General features: G+C 38.1%; 1 protein-coding gene across 5 annotated transcripts in view; it reads right to left on the bottom strand.

Moving 5' to 3' along the window:
• The window catches only part of bmpr1aa (bone morphogenetic protein receptor, type IAa), a 41577-nt gene that overhangs the window by 19417 nt on the left and 3576 nt on the right, over positions 1–18584 (bottom strand). For all 5 annotated transcript variants that reach the window (XR_013205965.1, XM_077237242.1, XM_077237240.1 and 2 more), the window contains exons 2-3: positions 17088–17224; positions 12236–12516 (exon numbers count right to left, since the gene is read on the bottom strand). Coding sequence is in view for 4 of the 5 variants with exons in the window: in XM_077237242.1 (XP_077093357.1) it covers positions 12236–12305 (70 nt within the window). In the remaining variant the exon portion in view is untranslated. The remainder of the gene's footprint in view (positions 1–12235; positions 12517–17087; positions 17225–18584) is intronic.

Below are 18584 nucleotides of genomic sequence, written 5' to 3' on the forward strand. Positions count from 1 at the left end.
AAAAATAGAGGACACTGACAACGCGCTGACAGACAGGACCGAGCAGGTAATATTTAATATGAAACAAGGTCTCAACTTTCAAATTTGGCCAGTCAAAGAAAATTAAACAATAAATAGGCCTACCGTTTTGTGGCTCTTTAATGTGTCGTGACAGATTGCCTCAGTTAAAGCCAAGTTTAAATCCACCGACGTTGATTTACTAACTCTCCTGACTGCTTTGTCGGACAAAAATGGTGATTTAATTTAAAAGTGAAAGTGAAGTGCACACTGCCGCACCAGCTTTTTATAAGCGATGTAAAAAAAAAAAATTTCGTTTTCAAATTAGAGCCAATTCAGGGCACAATAATAACAAAACAGTTCTGCTCCGCACGACCGCACCATCATGCATGCCCGTGAGAACGCGCACATTTTAAGTTGTAGCAGTTTATGTCAGCTCATGAAAAATGGGGGCAAAAACAAAAGTGTTGCATTTATAATTTTGTTCAGTGTATATTGTTTTCTATTATATTATAGAAGAAAGACATTTACTCCAGTATCAACTAGGGGTGTAATGGTTTTCTGTAAAAACAAAAACAAAATTCTAACCATACTATTCTCCACTCACGGTTCGGCTCACATCTGCACCGAGGTTTATCTTAAATGTGACAACGCAACTATAATATGGTTTGTTGAAATTAATCCGTAAAAGTTAATTTCAGCTCGGTTTTCTCAGGGTGTTTCTCCAGCACCCTTGTTTGTGTTGTAAATCGACTGTCTTGCTAATGTTTCCTGCTGTCACGCATTCTATCTTTGACCCCTTAATGTGTCTTCTTTTGCTTGAACGTTTAAATTGGCAAGGCTTACAAAGTTTAGTTTAAACACAGATAGCAAGGTGTGCGGTTCAGGTTTCGCCTGCGCTCACGCGCTATCAACACCAGGGTGATGACGGTGTAAATGACTGATAAAAGGCGTAAACATACAGCACTCACATTGAACAAAGTTTACAAAGAGTGCCTATTTTGTCCACCTTTTTGATCATCACAGTCGTAATGTATTGGGGAGCCAGAATGCATATCTATCTGCCTGTTTGTTTTACACGTTAATTTTTAACAAATCCTTATTATAGTTGCGTTGTCACATTTAAGATAAACCTCGGTGCAAGTGTGTGCAGAACCGTGAGTGGAGAATGGCTTGGTTAGATTTCTTTTTTTTAAGTGCAGTTAAAAGTCCAGATAAAGCTTGTGAAGCGGCGAGTAGGGCTGTTGCGATAACCGCAATATTGTAGCATCACGCTACTGACAAGCCAACCGCCGCAGCAACCACAATATTTGCAGGTTTTCCTTTATCATAAGGCTAAACCCTTCTTGTTTTGAACTTTGTGCATGTGTATTGAATGTTAAATAAGTTAATAATGATAACAAGACTGTTTATCATGGTCATTTGTACCGAGGCTTCGTGGATTTGCATTTAAGCTTAAACAGACAGTGAATAAGATTGACTGAGCGTGTGAGATTACTTGCATTTGTCTTCGAGACCAAGTCATTTTTTCGTGAAAAGGTTGTCGTGTCCAAGGAAAAGTAAATATTTGTATTTACCATGAATGGCGTCAGCGCCAGCGCTGGTCAGCAATCCACAGCGAGAGGAAGCCGCGAGAAAGCAAGTCACGCATTGAATCAATGCCATTGGTCTCTATTAAGTGAAGCATCAGCTTTAGTGTTACCCATGCGACGCATTGCTGGTCAGCTGAGCCTTGAAAAGTGGAGCTCAAAATTAAAAAAGAATTAACATTACATCTATTTTTTAATGAATCAGCGTTTTTGAACGTGTTCGTTGAATGAACGGTCATGACTCACTCACAAAGACAGTCCGTTGCCGTAACAATTCTCCGCGCTGAGTAAAAGCCTTTCAATGCGCAGAGACACTGTTTAGTTTCGATTATATTGGTTACTGAAAATGTCCTCGTTTTTGTGCATGCTGACCACATCTTAACACTTAATAAATATATGAATAAATAAATGGAAATAATACCGCATATCGCGCTATTCAGCCACTCAAAATTATCGCAAGGGAAATTCCTTCACCAGCCCTAGCTGCAAGACGCTGCCTTTGATACGCTTAGTCTGACACGATTCTAGACCGCAAACTAAATGACTCATTCAGTCTCTGAAGTGCTCTAGTTCAGGGTGCGGACAGACTCCATAACTTACTTTCTTAGATAAGTAGATCAAACACACCGTCTCATGTTACTTTACTAAACTATAAAAATCAACTCTTAAAGAGAATTATTAGTCTAGACTTAATCTCATTCAACTGCTCGCAAGGGATTTCAATGAGGTAATTTCTGTAATTGAGCTACTCAAAGCATATGTAAGAGGTTGTGTGGCCTTGAGCCCAGGCTAAGTCCCCCTTTATGAAGACAGACCCTGATGCACAGGGCCAGCATGAAAATTTTGCATTACAAGAAGACTGGAAAATGGTGATCAAATAGGCAGAGTCCCAAAAAGAAACCCTGGGATCCCATCCCATCTCCATCACGCTTTACTCCTTTTTTCCCTATATTCTCTACTCAGGGTCAGTGCTTGAGGAATAACTTTTGGATTGAAGGATCTGGTTTTCATTCCAACTGTACAAAAATCTATGGGAGTGGCAGAAAATGTAACTTGCAATAATGTTAGGATTTCAACTTTCAAGGGCTGCACGATTTGGGGACAAAGTCATATTGCGATTATTTAGGTCAATATTGTGATTGCGATATAATAAACAAATGGTTTCATGAGTCAACTAACTTGGTTCTCAAGGAAAATGCACACACAGATTAGTGATAATGCTGAAATGTGTATTTCTCAACTCAAACTAGCAACAACTAAATGCAGTATTTTCAAATTAAATTTTTTTTTTTACAAAATTAAATAATAACATCTTTGCATTACTGCAAACTTGCTATTGTCTCAATAGTACAATAGTATAAAATAAATAGAACAATAAATAAGAACATTTGTATGCTCATGAAAATAAGATTTTATGAACATTCTGTCCAGACAAACAGGGACATGTTTTGTATAAACTCAGTCTGTGGATCATTTTTGGTGTGAGTGTATTGTGATTGTTAAAACATTTGGTAACTTGACAGAATTTTGTTAAGTTTAGTGACAACATGTTACAATGTTTACATGGTACAATGATTTGTTAGCAACTGTTTTTATTATTGCTTGACAAAAATCTTGTGATTTGAATCCGATCTTGATTCAATATCGATTCATTTGAATAAATATTATGTAGCCTAACAGTAGATACATGTTAATTTTTCTCAAGAAAAAGAAATCTCACCTAATGCTGTAAACATACAGAGAGCCCTGTCAGCTGGTATTATTATTAAATGTTAAAAATAACAACTCAAATAAAATATAATGTGGTTTTTACTAGGCTATAATTAACAACGTTACAATATTTTAATAAGTACAAATATAATAAATATTTAACAGTGCACATATTTAGCGAAATACTCTTCTATATAATTTGTCTATCCATCTAACGTGCTATCGAATGGCTTTCCATGTAAAATGTACATGTCAAATGTAACGTTATGTGACACTGTTCTCCAGCTGTTTTGTTGACCTCTTCCTGCGGTTGAAAAAAAAAAAACACTGATTGATCGGTATTATGTATGAGGCATAAAAATTTCGGTAAGTTGTACTGTATCTTTCAACACACCTATTGTTCATTCGTGTTTGAACTAGAGTAGGCTAAGAGATGTTCGGTTCATGACCACGATCTGTCACGTCACATTTACAAGTGCCAAAACGCTATTGTTTAAATATCATAATAAAATGGACAGAATCTGAGAGCTGAGAATTAGTTTAATATCAAAAGTAACCTGCTCTGTCTTGTTTGTCGGTGTCAGTGTCCACTTTGCTTCGCAATTTTTCTCTGCGTGAGAAAATGGATGTGTGGCGTGAGAGCGTGTGAAAAGCGTCAATTGCGTGAGTCTCACGCTGAATTTGTTAGAGTTAGCAGCCCTGCTCTGTCCGCTCAGTGTCGGTTATCTTATAGCCAAAATATCGCCATATAACAGAGGTAGAATTTTTTTCTGGCCACCAGTTCAGTGTCCGTCTGTTCGGCATCCATCTTCACCTTTCTCCACGCTGCACACCGGAAAAAGTCACGACGTGACCATACGCGCCACACGTGCCACTGCTTAAACTGAAACTAACTAGTCTGCTTTTTATTAGCGGTGTAGAAAATGGGCAAACAGCTATTGAAAGAATATTGAAAGAATTGGTTGTCATGTCCACACATGCATTTATTTATTTCAGAAAATCGCAGCATTTTGCGTCATATAATCGCATAGGCTTGACATCAAGATTGCGATATGATTAATCGTGCAGCACTATTTCAAACTCTTAAAAAAAGATGCAAAGTACTCCTTCTGACTGCCACTGCTGGACTGTGAATGGTTGTAGGCGATGATTGATGTGTCAGGGGCCCATAGGAGCCTCCACATTCACATGTGTGCCTAATTCTGCTGCTGGTTACAGTGGAGTCTGTGGTCTGGCAGAGCATTCCCCCATAATGAGACTCTAGCAGATACACACCATTACGCTCTCTCTCTCTCTAGTAGATTTGAGTCTACAGCAAAGTTGAAGGGAAATGGTATAATTCAGAGTAATTCACTTTTTCACTGACAAGACTATATCGCACTTAACATTAATTGTTTATGTTTAATCCTCACACATCGTATTTGAAATGGTAGTTTCAAGGAGCAGAAACCTTCATCTGGAAGTAATGAAGACCAACGTCAATTAAAATACAATTGAATTAAGTCGATATAGTGGAGTAAATTGTCAATGTGTCATTTCTGGGGCAAATGTACATACATACATTTACATTTAATGCGTTCACATCAGGGAAAGCAAGTTAAATGCTTGCCTGCATTTAAAACAGGTTTTCTTCTCCCCTAGGAGGAGTACTAACCCCATTCACTATTCAGTCCAGGTAGAAGTCTACAATTGCGTGGGGGGGAGCCCCCGCACATTGCACTGTGGAGGCAACTGAGGGCTTTCAGTCGCCAATTTCACCTCTCTCTTGCTTGAAGATTATGTTTTAGAGGTGCAGACTCCTACCTGAAATTACATCTCAGGGGTGCATCTGATGAGCAAGGTAAAAAAGATGTACCATAGAGGTATTTAACTAGCTGTTACACAACTCTAACACTGGGAGAAACAACAGTGCATTGAGAAGTCAAATGTCCTCGCCTTCATGCTGCGTCTCTGGTTTCAACAATCTCCTGCTTTCTGCTGCATCTGTACAAAAATACCCCGACAAGGACACTGATGTTGGATATAATATGAACTCTAAAGGAAAACTGAGCTGTTTGAAAATCTGGCTACTGGGCATGTTACAAACCCTTTCTCTCAACTTATTTATCAGAATCAAATAAAAGACAGCAACGAAAAGGCCATTACAAATACAGATTTAATCTGCAGTGGAAAGTGTTGATACTAAGTCTGGATTCAATTATTTATTTGCTCTGCCTCCGGATGAATATTGTTGCTGTTACAGGGCTTGAATTTTGGCATGGGATTAGTGTTGTCACGATACCAAAATTATGACTTCGATACGATACCAGAAAAAAATACCTCGATACCGATACTGAATCGATACCACGAGGAAAAAAACTAAAACAGTAAAAGTAACTGAAAAATATGACAGAACTTACAATTCATTGCTTCATAAATTAATTTAAAAATGTTTTAAACTCAATTGACCAGCATGTTCCTGCCCTGCTTTTTGATCCTTCCCTCCACTTTATTAAATAAAATAATAATACATTAAATGCCAGTGTGTATGTCCTTACAGAGATTTTTGCTGTAAGGGGGACAGAGGACCATATTTGCCCCCTTAAATTGATATTCAGGTGCATTTTTCACCTTTAAAAAGGAAAATTTCATTAATTTAATTTGGGGTGGTGAGGGTGCAATGGATAAGACACCAGCCTTTGGTGTGAGAGACCCGGGTTCGAATTCACTGTGAGACACCAGTGTGTCCCTGAGCAAGACACTTAACCCTTAGTTGCTCCAGAGGCGTGCGACCTCTGACATATATAAGAATTGTAAGTCGCTTTGGATAAAAACGTCAGCTAAATTAATAAATGTAAATGCTAATTAATAAAACAATGCAATAAAACAAACTAAATCAATTTCAATCAAATTAAATCAGTAGGGATGAGTCACTATTTAATTATAGAGTAGGTTGTGCGATTATTGTCTAAAAAAATCCGCTAACCTTTCACAATTCTGAACAGGCTGGGATGGCCAAAATCTGTAAAAAAAAATTAGTAATTTATTATTTATTTAGTGTAATTTTATGATTACAAAATAGATCATTCATTTTATTTTTATCTTTGTTATTAAAAATTAGCAAAAAAGAAAATTACAAACATTAAAAATATCTATATTGTAGTTTTTCCCAATGGTATCGATGTCGAAATTGTGGCCAGTGAAAATGCTGAGTGGCTAGTAACTTTGGAAAACCACAAGCCACAGTGGCTGGTGAGCAAAAAAGTTAATGTCAAGCCTTGTATGCATCTAATATATAAACAAATAAATAATAAATAAAAGCTTAATTTGTTAATTCATTAAATTAATAATTCAAAAAATTCTGAACTGCTCAAGTTTTTTAGTGAGTGTGGAACAGCAACGAAACCATTCGTAATATCTAAAATCTGAGCACACTTAATAGTGGCTTAAATCTGAAGATCAACAACACAAAAGGGTCAAAGTATTTCCGGAGAACACAGAGTGTTTGGAATAGTTCATACCCACTAGCAATTGTGACGGTGCCATAGAGGAAATTGTTAATGTGCTAAAAAAGGAAGAGCGAGCACCAACAATCACTTCAACAGCTTCCTTTAGTGGGGGGCCTCTGAGAGGCTCATGGTTCAGGAGTCAGTCACGATAGAAAAGATGTCTTTGAACTCCCAGGCATGACTAAACACACATCAGAGATATCAGACAGTGTTCTAAACCTCAGCACAAACTATTGTCTTACAGGCATTCAGTTAAAGTATGTTAAAATAAAACAATGTGACCTCAAATATAAAGCTGTAGGTACGTTTCAAATCAAACTTTTTTTCCCTGTGGCCTAAAACGGCTTTCCAAGCAATCAGCTATTGCTGTTTGTCTTCACAGCTCATTGACTGTCCACAGGCAACCATCACAGCAGCCTCTGCAGAGTTCACTGGAATAACAGTTTAGTTTGACTCAGGGAGGGCGTTTTCATTAAACAAAGGTATCGGTTCTCTTTGACATCAGTAAACATCACGTTATTAAGCATATGGAAATGTTCAGGTGAGCACTTATGATTCCTGCCCTGCTGAACGGCAAGCAATCAACCAACCCCCCACCCCCCACTCAAAACCAGTGTGCCTTAGCCTACCTAGTAGCTTTAAGAAAGTGAAGGATTTCCCCCTGGACCTACTCTAACCACAAAAACAGCCATCTATACCTCATTACATTTTAGGGCTGTAATCTCCCAGTCGACTAGTCGATTAATTGGTAGATACGTTCTGGCTCGACTAAAATTTTGATTTGTCGACTTTCTGCCACGTTAATTTCATTACATTCATTTCATCACTAATTCCTAATGGGGGTATTTTCAGAGCACCCCTGTTTCACAGGTATCAGTCTGTCTTCAGAACACCCCCCTTGTTTTCACTTTTTTGGATAAGCCCAACCCACTGGAGACAGATTGAAGTAAGAACTAAGGCATTGGTCTGCATCATCCATTGTGGTTTGCTGAATTTAGCGTTTAATTTACTGTCAGAGTAATCTACCATGTCAAAAACATCGGGAGTGTGGCAGCCTTTTATGAAAATAGAAAATGGGAAAAAAGTCGAATACAAAGTTTGCAAACAACAGTTTGCATATCACAGCTCGACATCAAACATGGCATATCACCTAAAAACGGTAAGCCAACTTGTCTGCGTTAGGTTGCCCCATCTGTTTTGAGTAGGCTATATGAATGAACATATCAGAATTGGCATAAAACATTGAAATATGCCAATTAGTAATAATTGTTTTATAACTGCAGGCGAAACCGCACCCAACTGTGGTAGTTTCCCCCAGACCACGCTGGAAACATTTTATGGTTAACTTTTATTATTGTGACCATTTATTTCTAGTATTATTTATTGGATTTGTGCACTTTATTTTTTTTTTTTGGAGCCTAATGCGCAATTGCGCTGTGCCCACCATTTGAATTTGTTTTGAGCCCATGTTTTTCTTTGCAGCTATGCACTTTATTTAGTTTCTGCTCTCGTCTTGATCTGGTTTGTTTAATAAATATTTTTTTGTTGAAGTGAACGTCCCGTGTGCGTTTAAGAGTAAGACCTTTAAATGAATTAGTGTCTCAGCCGCAAAGCTGAGCTTCAGCCTGACAGTGTCCTCGCACAGAGCGGCTGAAATTATAGTGTCTGTCAGTTATTATAACATATGACAAAAACAATTGTCTAAATTATGTTGCATATTCCTCAACAGTTCTTGTGCTGATATCGCTAGTTGACATAGTACTATTTTCGGAAATCATAGGCTATATTGCGCAGGTGCACGTGATGCAATGCTGTCAGAGCCGACAGACTCGAGTGTGTCATTTCAGTGCAAAATAATTAGTCAAAAAATTTATATACGATTTAATATACTGCAAATAGCCTACTAGTTTATGTTTATTTATAATTCATTCAGGCGGACAAGGCCACCAAGTACTGCGTTTTTTACATTAACGTTAGGCTATACATGCATGTGTGTGTGCGTGCTTGAATGCATTTGGGGGAGGAGTGCGATTTTCGAATAATAACCGAATAATTAGGGATGCTCATATTGACTGTTTAACCGTTAACCGAAAGTAAAAAATTTAACCAATTAATACCAGTTAAACGGTTTAAAAGTTAAAAGGGTTTTTTTTTAGTTTGTTTTTTTTAGTTTGCTGCATGGTTAAAAAAATTCTATTAAAAAAATACTATAAAGCCTATATTTGTTAACTCACAGGGCGCGTCGACACGCGCAACCACACGCGCCTACAGACATATTTCGCTGAGCAAGCAAACTGAAGCAAGCAAAAAGAAGTACTGTGTTGGACCATTTCGACAGAAAGAGCGACGAAGTTACTTGCAAAATATGCCATGAGGTATTAAAATACAGCAGTAGTACAAGTACAATGCAATATAACTGGTGAAGCAAACATCCATGAGCAAATGAAAGGCGCTTCCCGAAGCTGGCCACTCTAGTGAGACGTTATCTCTGTATTCCCGGGATATCTGTGCCATCTGAGAGGCTGTTTTCTGCCGCGGCTCTGTCAACAGGCTGCGCTCCAGACTAACCCCACATCATGTAGATACGTTACTTTTTTTAAAATAAAAAATAGACAAGGTGTGGATTGAGGTAGGCCTGCTATTTTTATTTGACGAAAAAACTTAGTCTGACGGAAAACAAATTGCCGGTTTTCCAAAGCTTCAAACGGATTCAGTGTTTTCTTTTTGTCATCTTAAGTTGTGAATTATTTAAGTTAAAAAAAATTTTTTAGTGTAGGCCTATTTTGTGTTTTTCTCTGTTGTCACTGTCAGAAATGCTGCAGGTGAGTGAAAATGTGATGTGAATCCAGGTTCTTTTGTTGATTCGTTCGGTATGCTGCTGTTTGCACGTTAATATAAACCTGTGAAATTTTTAACAGGTCACAGACACTCGTCAATTTTATTTTTATTTAATGCCAATTCAATATTATAATCTTATCACAGGGTTCCCACTCTAAACCAAATGTCAAATTCCCTGACTTTCACTGACTAAAAAGATGAATTTCCATGACCTATAATATGGAAGTAAAATAACGCCAAATGTTTTTGAAACAAAAAGCCTGTTGAATTGCAGATGGAAATTAGCCTAAGGCTATAATCTGACATATTTACATTTGTGAAAATGTTCATCAATATGTATTGTCCCTTTTGTTTTTTCAAAAAAATCCAAAAATAAATAAATTGTACTGCTTGAAAAAAATATGCATTGCATTAACCCTGCTTGTATTTTAATGCATTGTATTTTTAGGGCTTGCATTTTTATGGGCTGAAATTTAGCATGGTTGAATATTTAAGCTGTGAATATTTAAATTCAAAACATTTCAAACACATTTTCATTAGTAAAATTTCAAAAATCCATATTCACCTTTCATATTTCACTTCCACAATATTCAAACTGATTAAAAATACAACCTATAATATTCAACAGGCGGTTTTCGGTCCATTTTATTTCGCTTTGCAAATTCACTTCCACAAATTCAGTGGTTCAAATTCGACAGTAAATTCAACGTTGACATCCAGGAACTGCAGGAAAAGCAGTAGATTACCGAGCATAATCTCCATCTGCTGTTAGTCGACCTCACCAGCAGGGGGTGCAAGCGCGTGTTGTTGACGAAGACCAGAGCAACTGTTAGAGCAAGCCATTCATTCATAAAAACTCATTTACAACAATGTAAGTGTATCCGTGAATGATTATTATGTTTTATGTGAAATTCAGTGTCTTCACGATTACTTTTCCTGTGTAGCCGACATGCATCTCTACCGTGAACGAGATTATAATGTTATTCCCCTTATGCGGATGTATACAGATCCAATGTTACATTTGAGTTTGACATATCTATAGGTTGTTTAGTTGCCTCAACCTTATATTGCGGGGATTGTGCTGCATGCAGTAGCTACTAGGGTTTCCCTCAATATGTCAGCATTCCCCTGCTGGACATATAAAACGCTTAACGTAGCTTAATGGACTCATACAGTGATATAAAAGACCAAACTCGCAGGCAAGCAGAAGGACTCAGAATATGAACTTAACGAGCAAAGTTTAAAGCTGGGCGTTTCTCAGTGATACTGGCATAAATTGGCTTGACATTGGACATTCGCACATTTAGGGACCATCTCTAAAGTTACATACGACATTGGTATACACGTTTCTAACTTCAATAGCATTTGAAGAGAACGACTTGCAGTCATAAAACCAACTGTAAAGTGTTCATGTAGGTGTCAGGCATAATGCGCAATTTATTCAGATAAATTTAAGTTTGCTATTGAAGTTAGAAACGTTTAGGCCTATAGGACTACCAATGTTACTTTAGAGACGGTCCCTAAATGTGCGAATGTCAAGCCAATTTTACATTTAGTCTTTTAGCAGACGCTTTTATCCAAAGCAACATAAGTTACAGTTAAACTAACAATATAGGACAACAATATGAAAGTGCTATGACCCTTCCCAGATTAATCATGTATGTAGGAATATTAACATGTATCTTATACTATAGATCATGTATGTGAGTTTTTATGAATGAATGGCTTGCTCTAACTGTTGCTCTGGTCTTCGTCAACAACACGCGGTTGCACCCCCTGCTGGTGAGAATCGGTATAGAAAAATTACATTTTGATAAATGGAAACTAAAATTTAAAGCAACAAACTAAATTCCCTGATATTCCATGACTTGGACAAAAAATATACAAATTCCCTGACTTTCAATGTCTGGAATAGACCTTTTAAAATTCCATGACATTCCAGAAATTCCATGACCCGTGGGAACCCTGTTATCAGTTAACGGTTAATAGTCAGATAACGAGCGATGATTGTCAGTCGGGAAAATAAACCGGTAATGAACATCCCTAATTCCCAGTGATCTTAGAATATACATTTTTCTTGAAAAACCCATCCCTAGTAGCAACAAAAGCCATCTTTGCACTACAGTGGCACATGCCGCATCTAGAAGTATTTACACACGGTTTGATGTTGCTCAGAGTAGCATACTCTGCACAAAACCTATCATATGCACGCTCCTTGTGTAAATGCAGTAAGTTTTGACCGCAAAAGATGAGGTAATTTGATTGGATGTCATGTATTTGACCTTTTATGGCACAACCATTTCCCCGTTTTTTACACTAGAAGCGGCATTTTGCCTGTTAGAAATACTCCCCATTCAGAATTAAATATTAAAATGCTTGTGAGTTGAGCTCTCAATAGTAGCTCTAGAGCTCGCGTTCATGTGGAGTGTTTACATATAATATAACAAGCTGAACAGCTCAAACGATGGAGTTTGCAAAGAGAAGGTGCAAATAGCTAGACAAACTCCAAGCAGCACATCTGAATACCTATTATACATTTAAGACTAGGTATGAGTATGAATATAAGCTAACGCTACTGTGAATGTAATATGAAGGGAAGGAAAACACCCTTACCTCCAGCGCAGAGTCTGAGAAGAAGGTAGACTTCAACCAGAACCACAGTGACGGACAAAAGCTGAGCCATTGTCAAACAGCCTTGTCGTAACCTTTGGGGTAAGGATGAGATCAGTGATGACGACTGCTTATGCTCCTAAAATCCCAGTGAACACTAACATACAGGTGGAGCAATCAAAGTTATGGCTCAAGGAACAGAAGAGATGCGGTGGATAAGAGGAAGAGGTAGGATGACAATGGCACTAGAAACTCAAAGATCCCTTTTCACGGGGTCCACGGCACTAGAATGACAAAAAAAAGACAAAGCACATATGATAAGCAGATCATACCAGTCTCAATACATCTTTCTAGATAAGTTTTAAGACAATATCTACAAACACAAAGTCCAAAAATTACTTTGCTTGTTTATGTACACTCAGTGAGGTTTCACTTTCAAACTTGCATTCCTTTGGTCTGTAATGTAATTAATGTGAATAATGTAATCATGTGAACAAATGTTTTAATGATCTATATATTTATGACCTTTTTGTAATAAAGTGTAACATAATAGAAGGAAATATTTCTGTATTTCCTAGACCCACCACCACAAACACCTTTGAACATATCTAGAGAATAATAAACCCCCGATCTCCACTTTTGCTTAGGCAATGTTGTAATTTTTCTTGGAGGCACTGCCCCCTTGTTTTTTCTGGGCTTGAACCCACAACCCGTCAGGCCGGCGCTACTCTTGAATGCTGAAACATGCCCAAATAATTTGATGAGGGATGTTCCGCAATTACCCCGTTGGCCCCTTCCAGCGTTAATAACGTGATGTGTCTGTTCCCTTGTAGGACTGTGCGTCTCACTGCAATTAGTGGCCTTCAGTGAAGTCTGTACTGAGGGGGGGACACATTAGTGGCAGAGTGGGCCGGTGTCTGTCACTTCTGATTTGCCCAAGGGGGACAAAGAGCCCCGACCTGTGCCCCACTTTCACACATCCCTGACCGGATAACAAGGGAACAAAGCTAGTCTCCGCAAGGCAAGGGACAAGATAGCTGTGCAGGCACCTACACAAAGAGACAAGAAGCTGCGGCTAAGTGTGTGTGCTAGGTTAAAAGGTACACAAGCAGCAGGATCACAACCAGGAAAAGTTAAGGCCTGCTGCAAAAGACATAGATGAGATGCCCCACAACTTACCAGCAACAGATAGATAAAACATAAAAAGCTACTTTAAATCTGCAATGCACAAAGGTATGGTGTGCATTTTAGACAACCACAACAGAACAGTTTCTCTCTTGCATCAGGAATGAAACCACATTTTTCAAGGTTAAAATAGTGGGAGCGTCAACACAGTACAGGAGGATGTTTAGAGGTGTTTTTTACTAAACTGCCAATGATTACACTACTGTTCAAAAGTTTGGGTTCAGTACGATTTTAATTGTTTTTGGAAAACCCCATACTTCATTGTCACATGATCCTATTTAAATACATTTTTGAAAAATAGCTGTGCTGCTTAATAATTTTTGAGGAAATCATGAAACTTTTTTCATAATTCTTTGATGAATAGATAGTTCATAAGACCAGCATTTATTTTATAATTCTTTAGTCTTTACTATCACTTTTGATAACTTTAATGTTTCCTTGCTAAATAAAAGTAACAATTTATTTAAAAAAAGTAAGAAATATGATCCCAAACTCTTGAATGGTAACATGTACATGGTTACATAGTTCGATTTCATTCAGCTAAAACAGTAATATGACTTTTAAAAACAATGTAAAAGTCTGTATAACTGTAGCTTAAAGGGGCATTCGGCAACTATTTCAACTTAATAAAACCGTTTAGAAATCATTTGGATGGTTTAATAATCTGTTCTGGTGAGAATGGTGACTTTCCCCGCTCCCCCCAGCGTTCCTAGGCGGAAAACCAACCTTGCAACATGGGGACTGACGTCCCGGTAAGTTGGAAATAGGAAGTCTCGTGAGAAGCGAAAACGAGGGAGAAACACAAACTGCTTTGCGGCAATTCGACATAAACACACGCGCCGCCCTCAATGTGTAAGATGTATTACCCACCTCGGTAGACATAGCTCCACACGATAAAGTTGGCCGGCTCCGATAATAACAAATGCACACGAGCAGCGGTAGAAAGGGGGAGGAGGGTGCCGCAAGTGAGTTTTTTTTTTACGACATTGTTGTGAAATATACGCCTCACAGCTGTAGGGGGAGCTCGTTGAGAAAAGATGCAACAACAAAATTGAAAATCAGCGAAGAAATAGCTAGAGTTGCCAAATGCCCCTTTAATTTTAACTGTACATGTAATAGTACTCACTGAATTATTTAATTGTCTGTTACAACTGCATTTATCTACAAATCACAACACACAGAGAACACCCTAAAAGGCCAATGTAATCACTCACATTCTACAGGTAAAATCAACTTTCATTCAGATGTTTCTTATAAATGAATGGCTAAGCAAGTTCAGTCGTTTCTTATAAATGAATGGCTAAGCAAGTTCAGTCATGTCCTGACTTGACAGCAGAACTTGGATGTACAAATTATTATATATTATTAGCTTATTATCCTTCTAATATTAGACTGGTCACATTCACTAATAAACAGTGGGGACTTTGATATTAAGTTTAGGCTGTTTTAGCCATGCGTTTTGTGTTCATATATCACTATTATTGCTCCAAAAGTATCATGGATCTTGAAGCAATATAAAGCACACTATGTTTCAGTGTTTCATCAGACACTCCTGGAGCTCTACCCTCTGAAAGGTTTTGGTGGCGCCATAAGGAGTATGGAAGCTGAATGAATAGGGGTATTGTATGGTGATGTGTAACTAAGGTGCACCTTTGCAGTCAAACCTTATGCCTGACCATGGATATCTGTCAATCCGTGAAGAGAGTTATATTTTTCTGTGTTTCCTTGTGTAGAACTCAGGGCTTCCTCAGGTCAACAATACAACATATTAAACAGTTCACCACAACATGCATGCGTTTTTGGAGGGGGTAACAACCAGCCTATGTACGATAATATTATGAAATACAGACAATCTTCAAAATAAATCTCACTCTGCTTTTCTTATCACTTCTAACTACAGCCTGCATGACGACAAGAAAGGTCTGGTTTGTCTCCCCGTCGCCCCCCCTCTCACAGCCTGCTTTGGCCCGGATCTCTGGTCCCTCCTGGGGCCCCTCCTTACAGCAGGGCTCCCAGTACCGGAGGCTGCCTTCCCTCAGTGTCGGCGCTATGCCCGACATGCCTTTCAAGGCCTGCTAGACTGCAGGGCAGACTTTCTGGCTCCGCTGCCATTGTTTGCTTGGCTGCTTTGCGCCTCATCCCAGGAAAGGATTAGCATAAGAATACTTAGGCCAATTGAGATGTGCCCCACAACCAACTCTCTCTCTCCCATCATCCTCACTTCTCATCCTCACTGAAGTCCCACATCTCTTCCTGACACAACACCAATTACTGTCAAGCAGCTATATCGTGGAGAGTAAGTCAAGCAGAGACTTTGAACATAGCACAAGACTCCAGAGTCTTTGGTGTCACATCAGGGGATTGCAGGAGAAGAACAAAAGTTTATCTGTGGAGCACTTGGGTGCAATATGAGCTCCTCCAGCCAGATTCCTCTAGAGGGGTAATGGGTTGAGACACCATTCCTAGAACAAAGCACCCAAAATCTGAGCACATTTTGGCTGAGAATTTAAGAAACTCAGCTCAACAACAGCTCGTCTGTGAAACACTAAATACATCTCACTAAAGAAGCTGATTTGATCTCAATGCTTGACTGGACCATGTACCACAGAATGACCTGAGTGCTTGATTCATCATTACTTTTATGCCTGAATAAACTTTTACTTTTATGCTTTTTCTAAATTAGTTTTTCTTAATTGTCTTAATTAGCCAAGAAGATTTGGAAGTTGTCGAAAACAGTTGTAGTTCAGTTCCAGTTTTATGACCATTTTTAAAAATAAAATGTATTACATTAGATTTTTTGTTGATATTTATCATTACACCATTCTGTTTTTGATGTTATTTATCATTACTGAAACGAAGTTCACTGGTTTAAAAACTTAGTCGGCGTGAACCTCTTTTCCTTCCAATTTTAATGTAAACAGGATTATTGACCTGCCCTTGTGCCGATGCATACGTCATAATGCCCTTTTCACAAGCTGTAAAATAAGACTCTGATGTCCCCATAGTGTGTATGTGAAGTTTTAGCTCAAAATACCACACAGATATTTTTATATTAGCATGTTAAAGGGATGGTTCTGAGTAATTTGAATGAGTTTGATGAGAGCCAGGTTCAACACAGACAGCTACAGTACTCCATTATCTAGTGTTCAACTATAGTGAACCATCTCCAAACTTAAGACCCTGCCCTGGGATTACGCCTCATATGGTCTCTATTATTAAATAAATAGACTTTAGTTGACATTGTATATATTTAGACAAAAAAAAATGTCAGCGCAGCACTATCAATCACTACTTATTTTTTTACAAGGGAAAATCCTTTTTTCCCTCTATGAAAATTCCTCCCTGTATATTTCACTGCTTTACATCTGCAGCGCACAAGTCTGCACAACAGGTGTGAGAGAAACTAGGTGGAGTTGTTGCCATGGAAACCAGTAACACATGGATGAACTTTGGCCTGTAAATGTTATTTCTCTAAAATGAATTCCCAGATCCGAACATGTGGAAACCATTTGTTGCAGTCCGGCCATCGCTGATGCAGGGAGCATTTCTTTCTACTGTGGTCATGTAATCACCACATGAAAACACACTTCTTGCTTGTACTGCAGGGGATGTCTGCCTATTAGAGAGGTCAAGAAGAACTGATATTATCTTTTAGCAGAGGTTTTCTTACCGTACAGAAAGATCCATTTCACTGAAGCATGTTGGCATAGTGTTTGGTAAGCATGGAGGCTGGCTACAGGTGTCATTCGGATCCAGGTGCCTGAATGTCCAAATGGCATTTGGATTCTGGCATAGTACCACAAAACCCTGTTAACAAATAGGGATGTGTTAAAAATATTGATTTCTCGATTTTAATCGATTCTCATTTTGATGGGTTGATAACAAATCTCTCATAACTCCCAAGAATAAATATTTTAGACCATGCCATTTTCACAAGCTTTTTCTGTGTTATATTTCATAACAGTCAAATTATGTCTATTTTATTTCAAACAATAAATAACATTTTGGTGCTGTTTAAATGCCGAAAGTGACATGTTGCACTTGCTTACAGTGTAATCTGCAACATTACTTCATTAAAAAGATTAATGGGATGGAGGAGAGCAGCTGAAGGGAGTGCAACTAAACGGTGTGTGGGTGTGTGTGTATGTGTGTTTTATGGTGTACAACCTAGATATTTTTTATATATTCTTATCCATAAATGTAATAAATTCAAAGTCAAGCAAGTATTTACATTTGCAAAAGATCCTAATAGAAAATTGGTCAGTGTAAGACTTCAACAAGCATGTACACATGTACAGCAAGCCCAAACAAAGTTCAACAAGCTGCACACTGTAACTTTGACTAAAATATGATTTGTTAAAATGAACAACATATTTGTTGTTGGATTTTTTAAATGTGATTAAACCAATGTGATTAAAATCATTTTGATTGGAATAATGATATTATAGAAGAACAGCAACTTTAAAAAAAAATCATAAAATATCTGACAAAGAACTGATACACGTTCCAGTTCAGAAGACCTCTGAAACGCTAACACATGGTTTGTGGCTTTGCTCACCTTTATTATCTGTAATTTAGAGAACGTCTTGCAGCTTTATGTGAACAAAACATTTTTTATTTGTTTTACGTAGCCTATATTTATATTTGTTTTTATGGGCAAATTGCACATCGTTTGGGGAACACAGGGCAGGATGTGGAAATGCTGAAAAAACAGAAAGGTGTTCATCTGATACTGCACACAGAACTTTAGCGAATTAGACTAACTGAAAACATTTAAGCAGGCAAAAATAAATATCCTTTGACAACTAATTTGGTTACTTTTTTGGGTTAACATCAGCATTCTGGCTTTTTTTAAGCAGAACATAAAGACTAAAGTTTATAACTAAAATCTGCCACCCAGTGGAATTAGAGAAGTTATTTTACAAAGAGAAAAGTGCTGGTATAGACTAGAGATGCGCGGATGGGCTATTATTTCATCCGCAACCGCATCACAAAACTCATCATCCGTTCGCCATCCATCCGCACCAACGTTTTTGACCAATTTTCCCGCCTGCCATCCGCTGATACAAGGCGCTGCTGATGACAGCCGCGAGACTAGAAACCGCCCGCTACCCGCCCGAATTTAATTAAAATATTTTTTTTCGTCACGTCATCCGCCCGATCCGCG

This window comes from Siphateles boraxobius, unplaced genomic scaffold (genome assembly GCF_051911475.1).
Source record: "Siphateles boraxobius isolate OS27281-9 unplaced genomic scaffold, OSU_SipBor_1 20, whole genome shotgun sequence".
NCBI classification, from domain to species: Eukaryota; Metazoa; Chordata; class Actinopteri; order Cypriniformes; family Leuciscidae; genus Siphateles; species Siphateles boraxobius.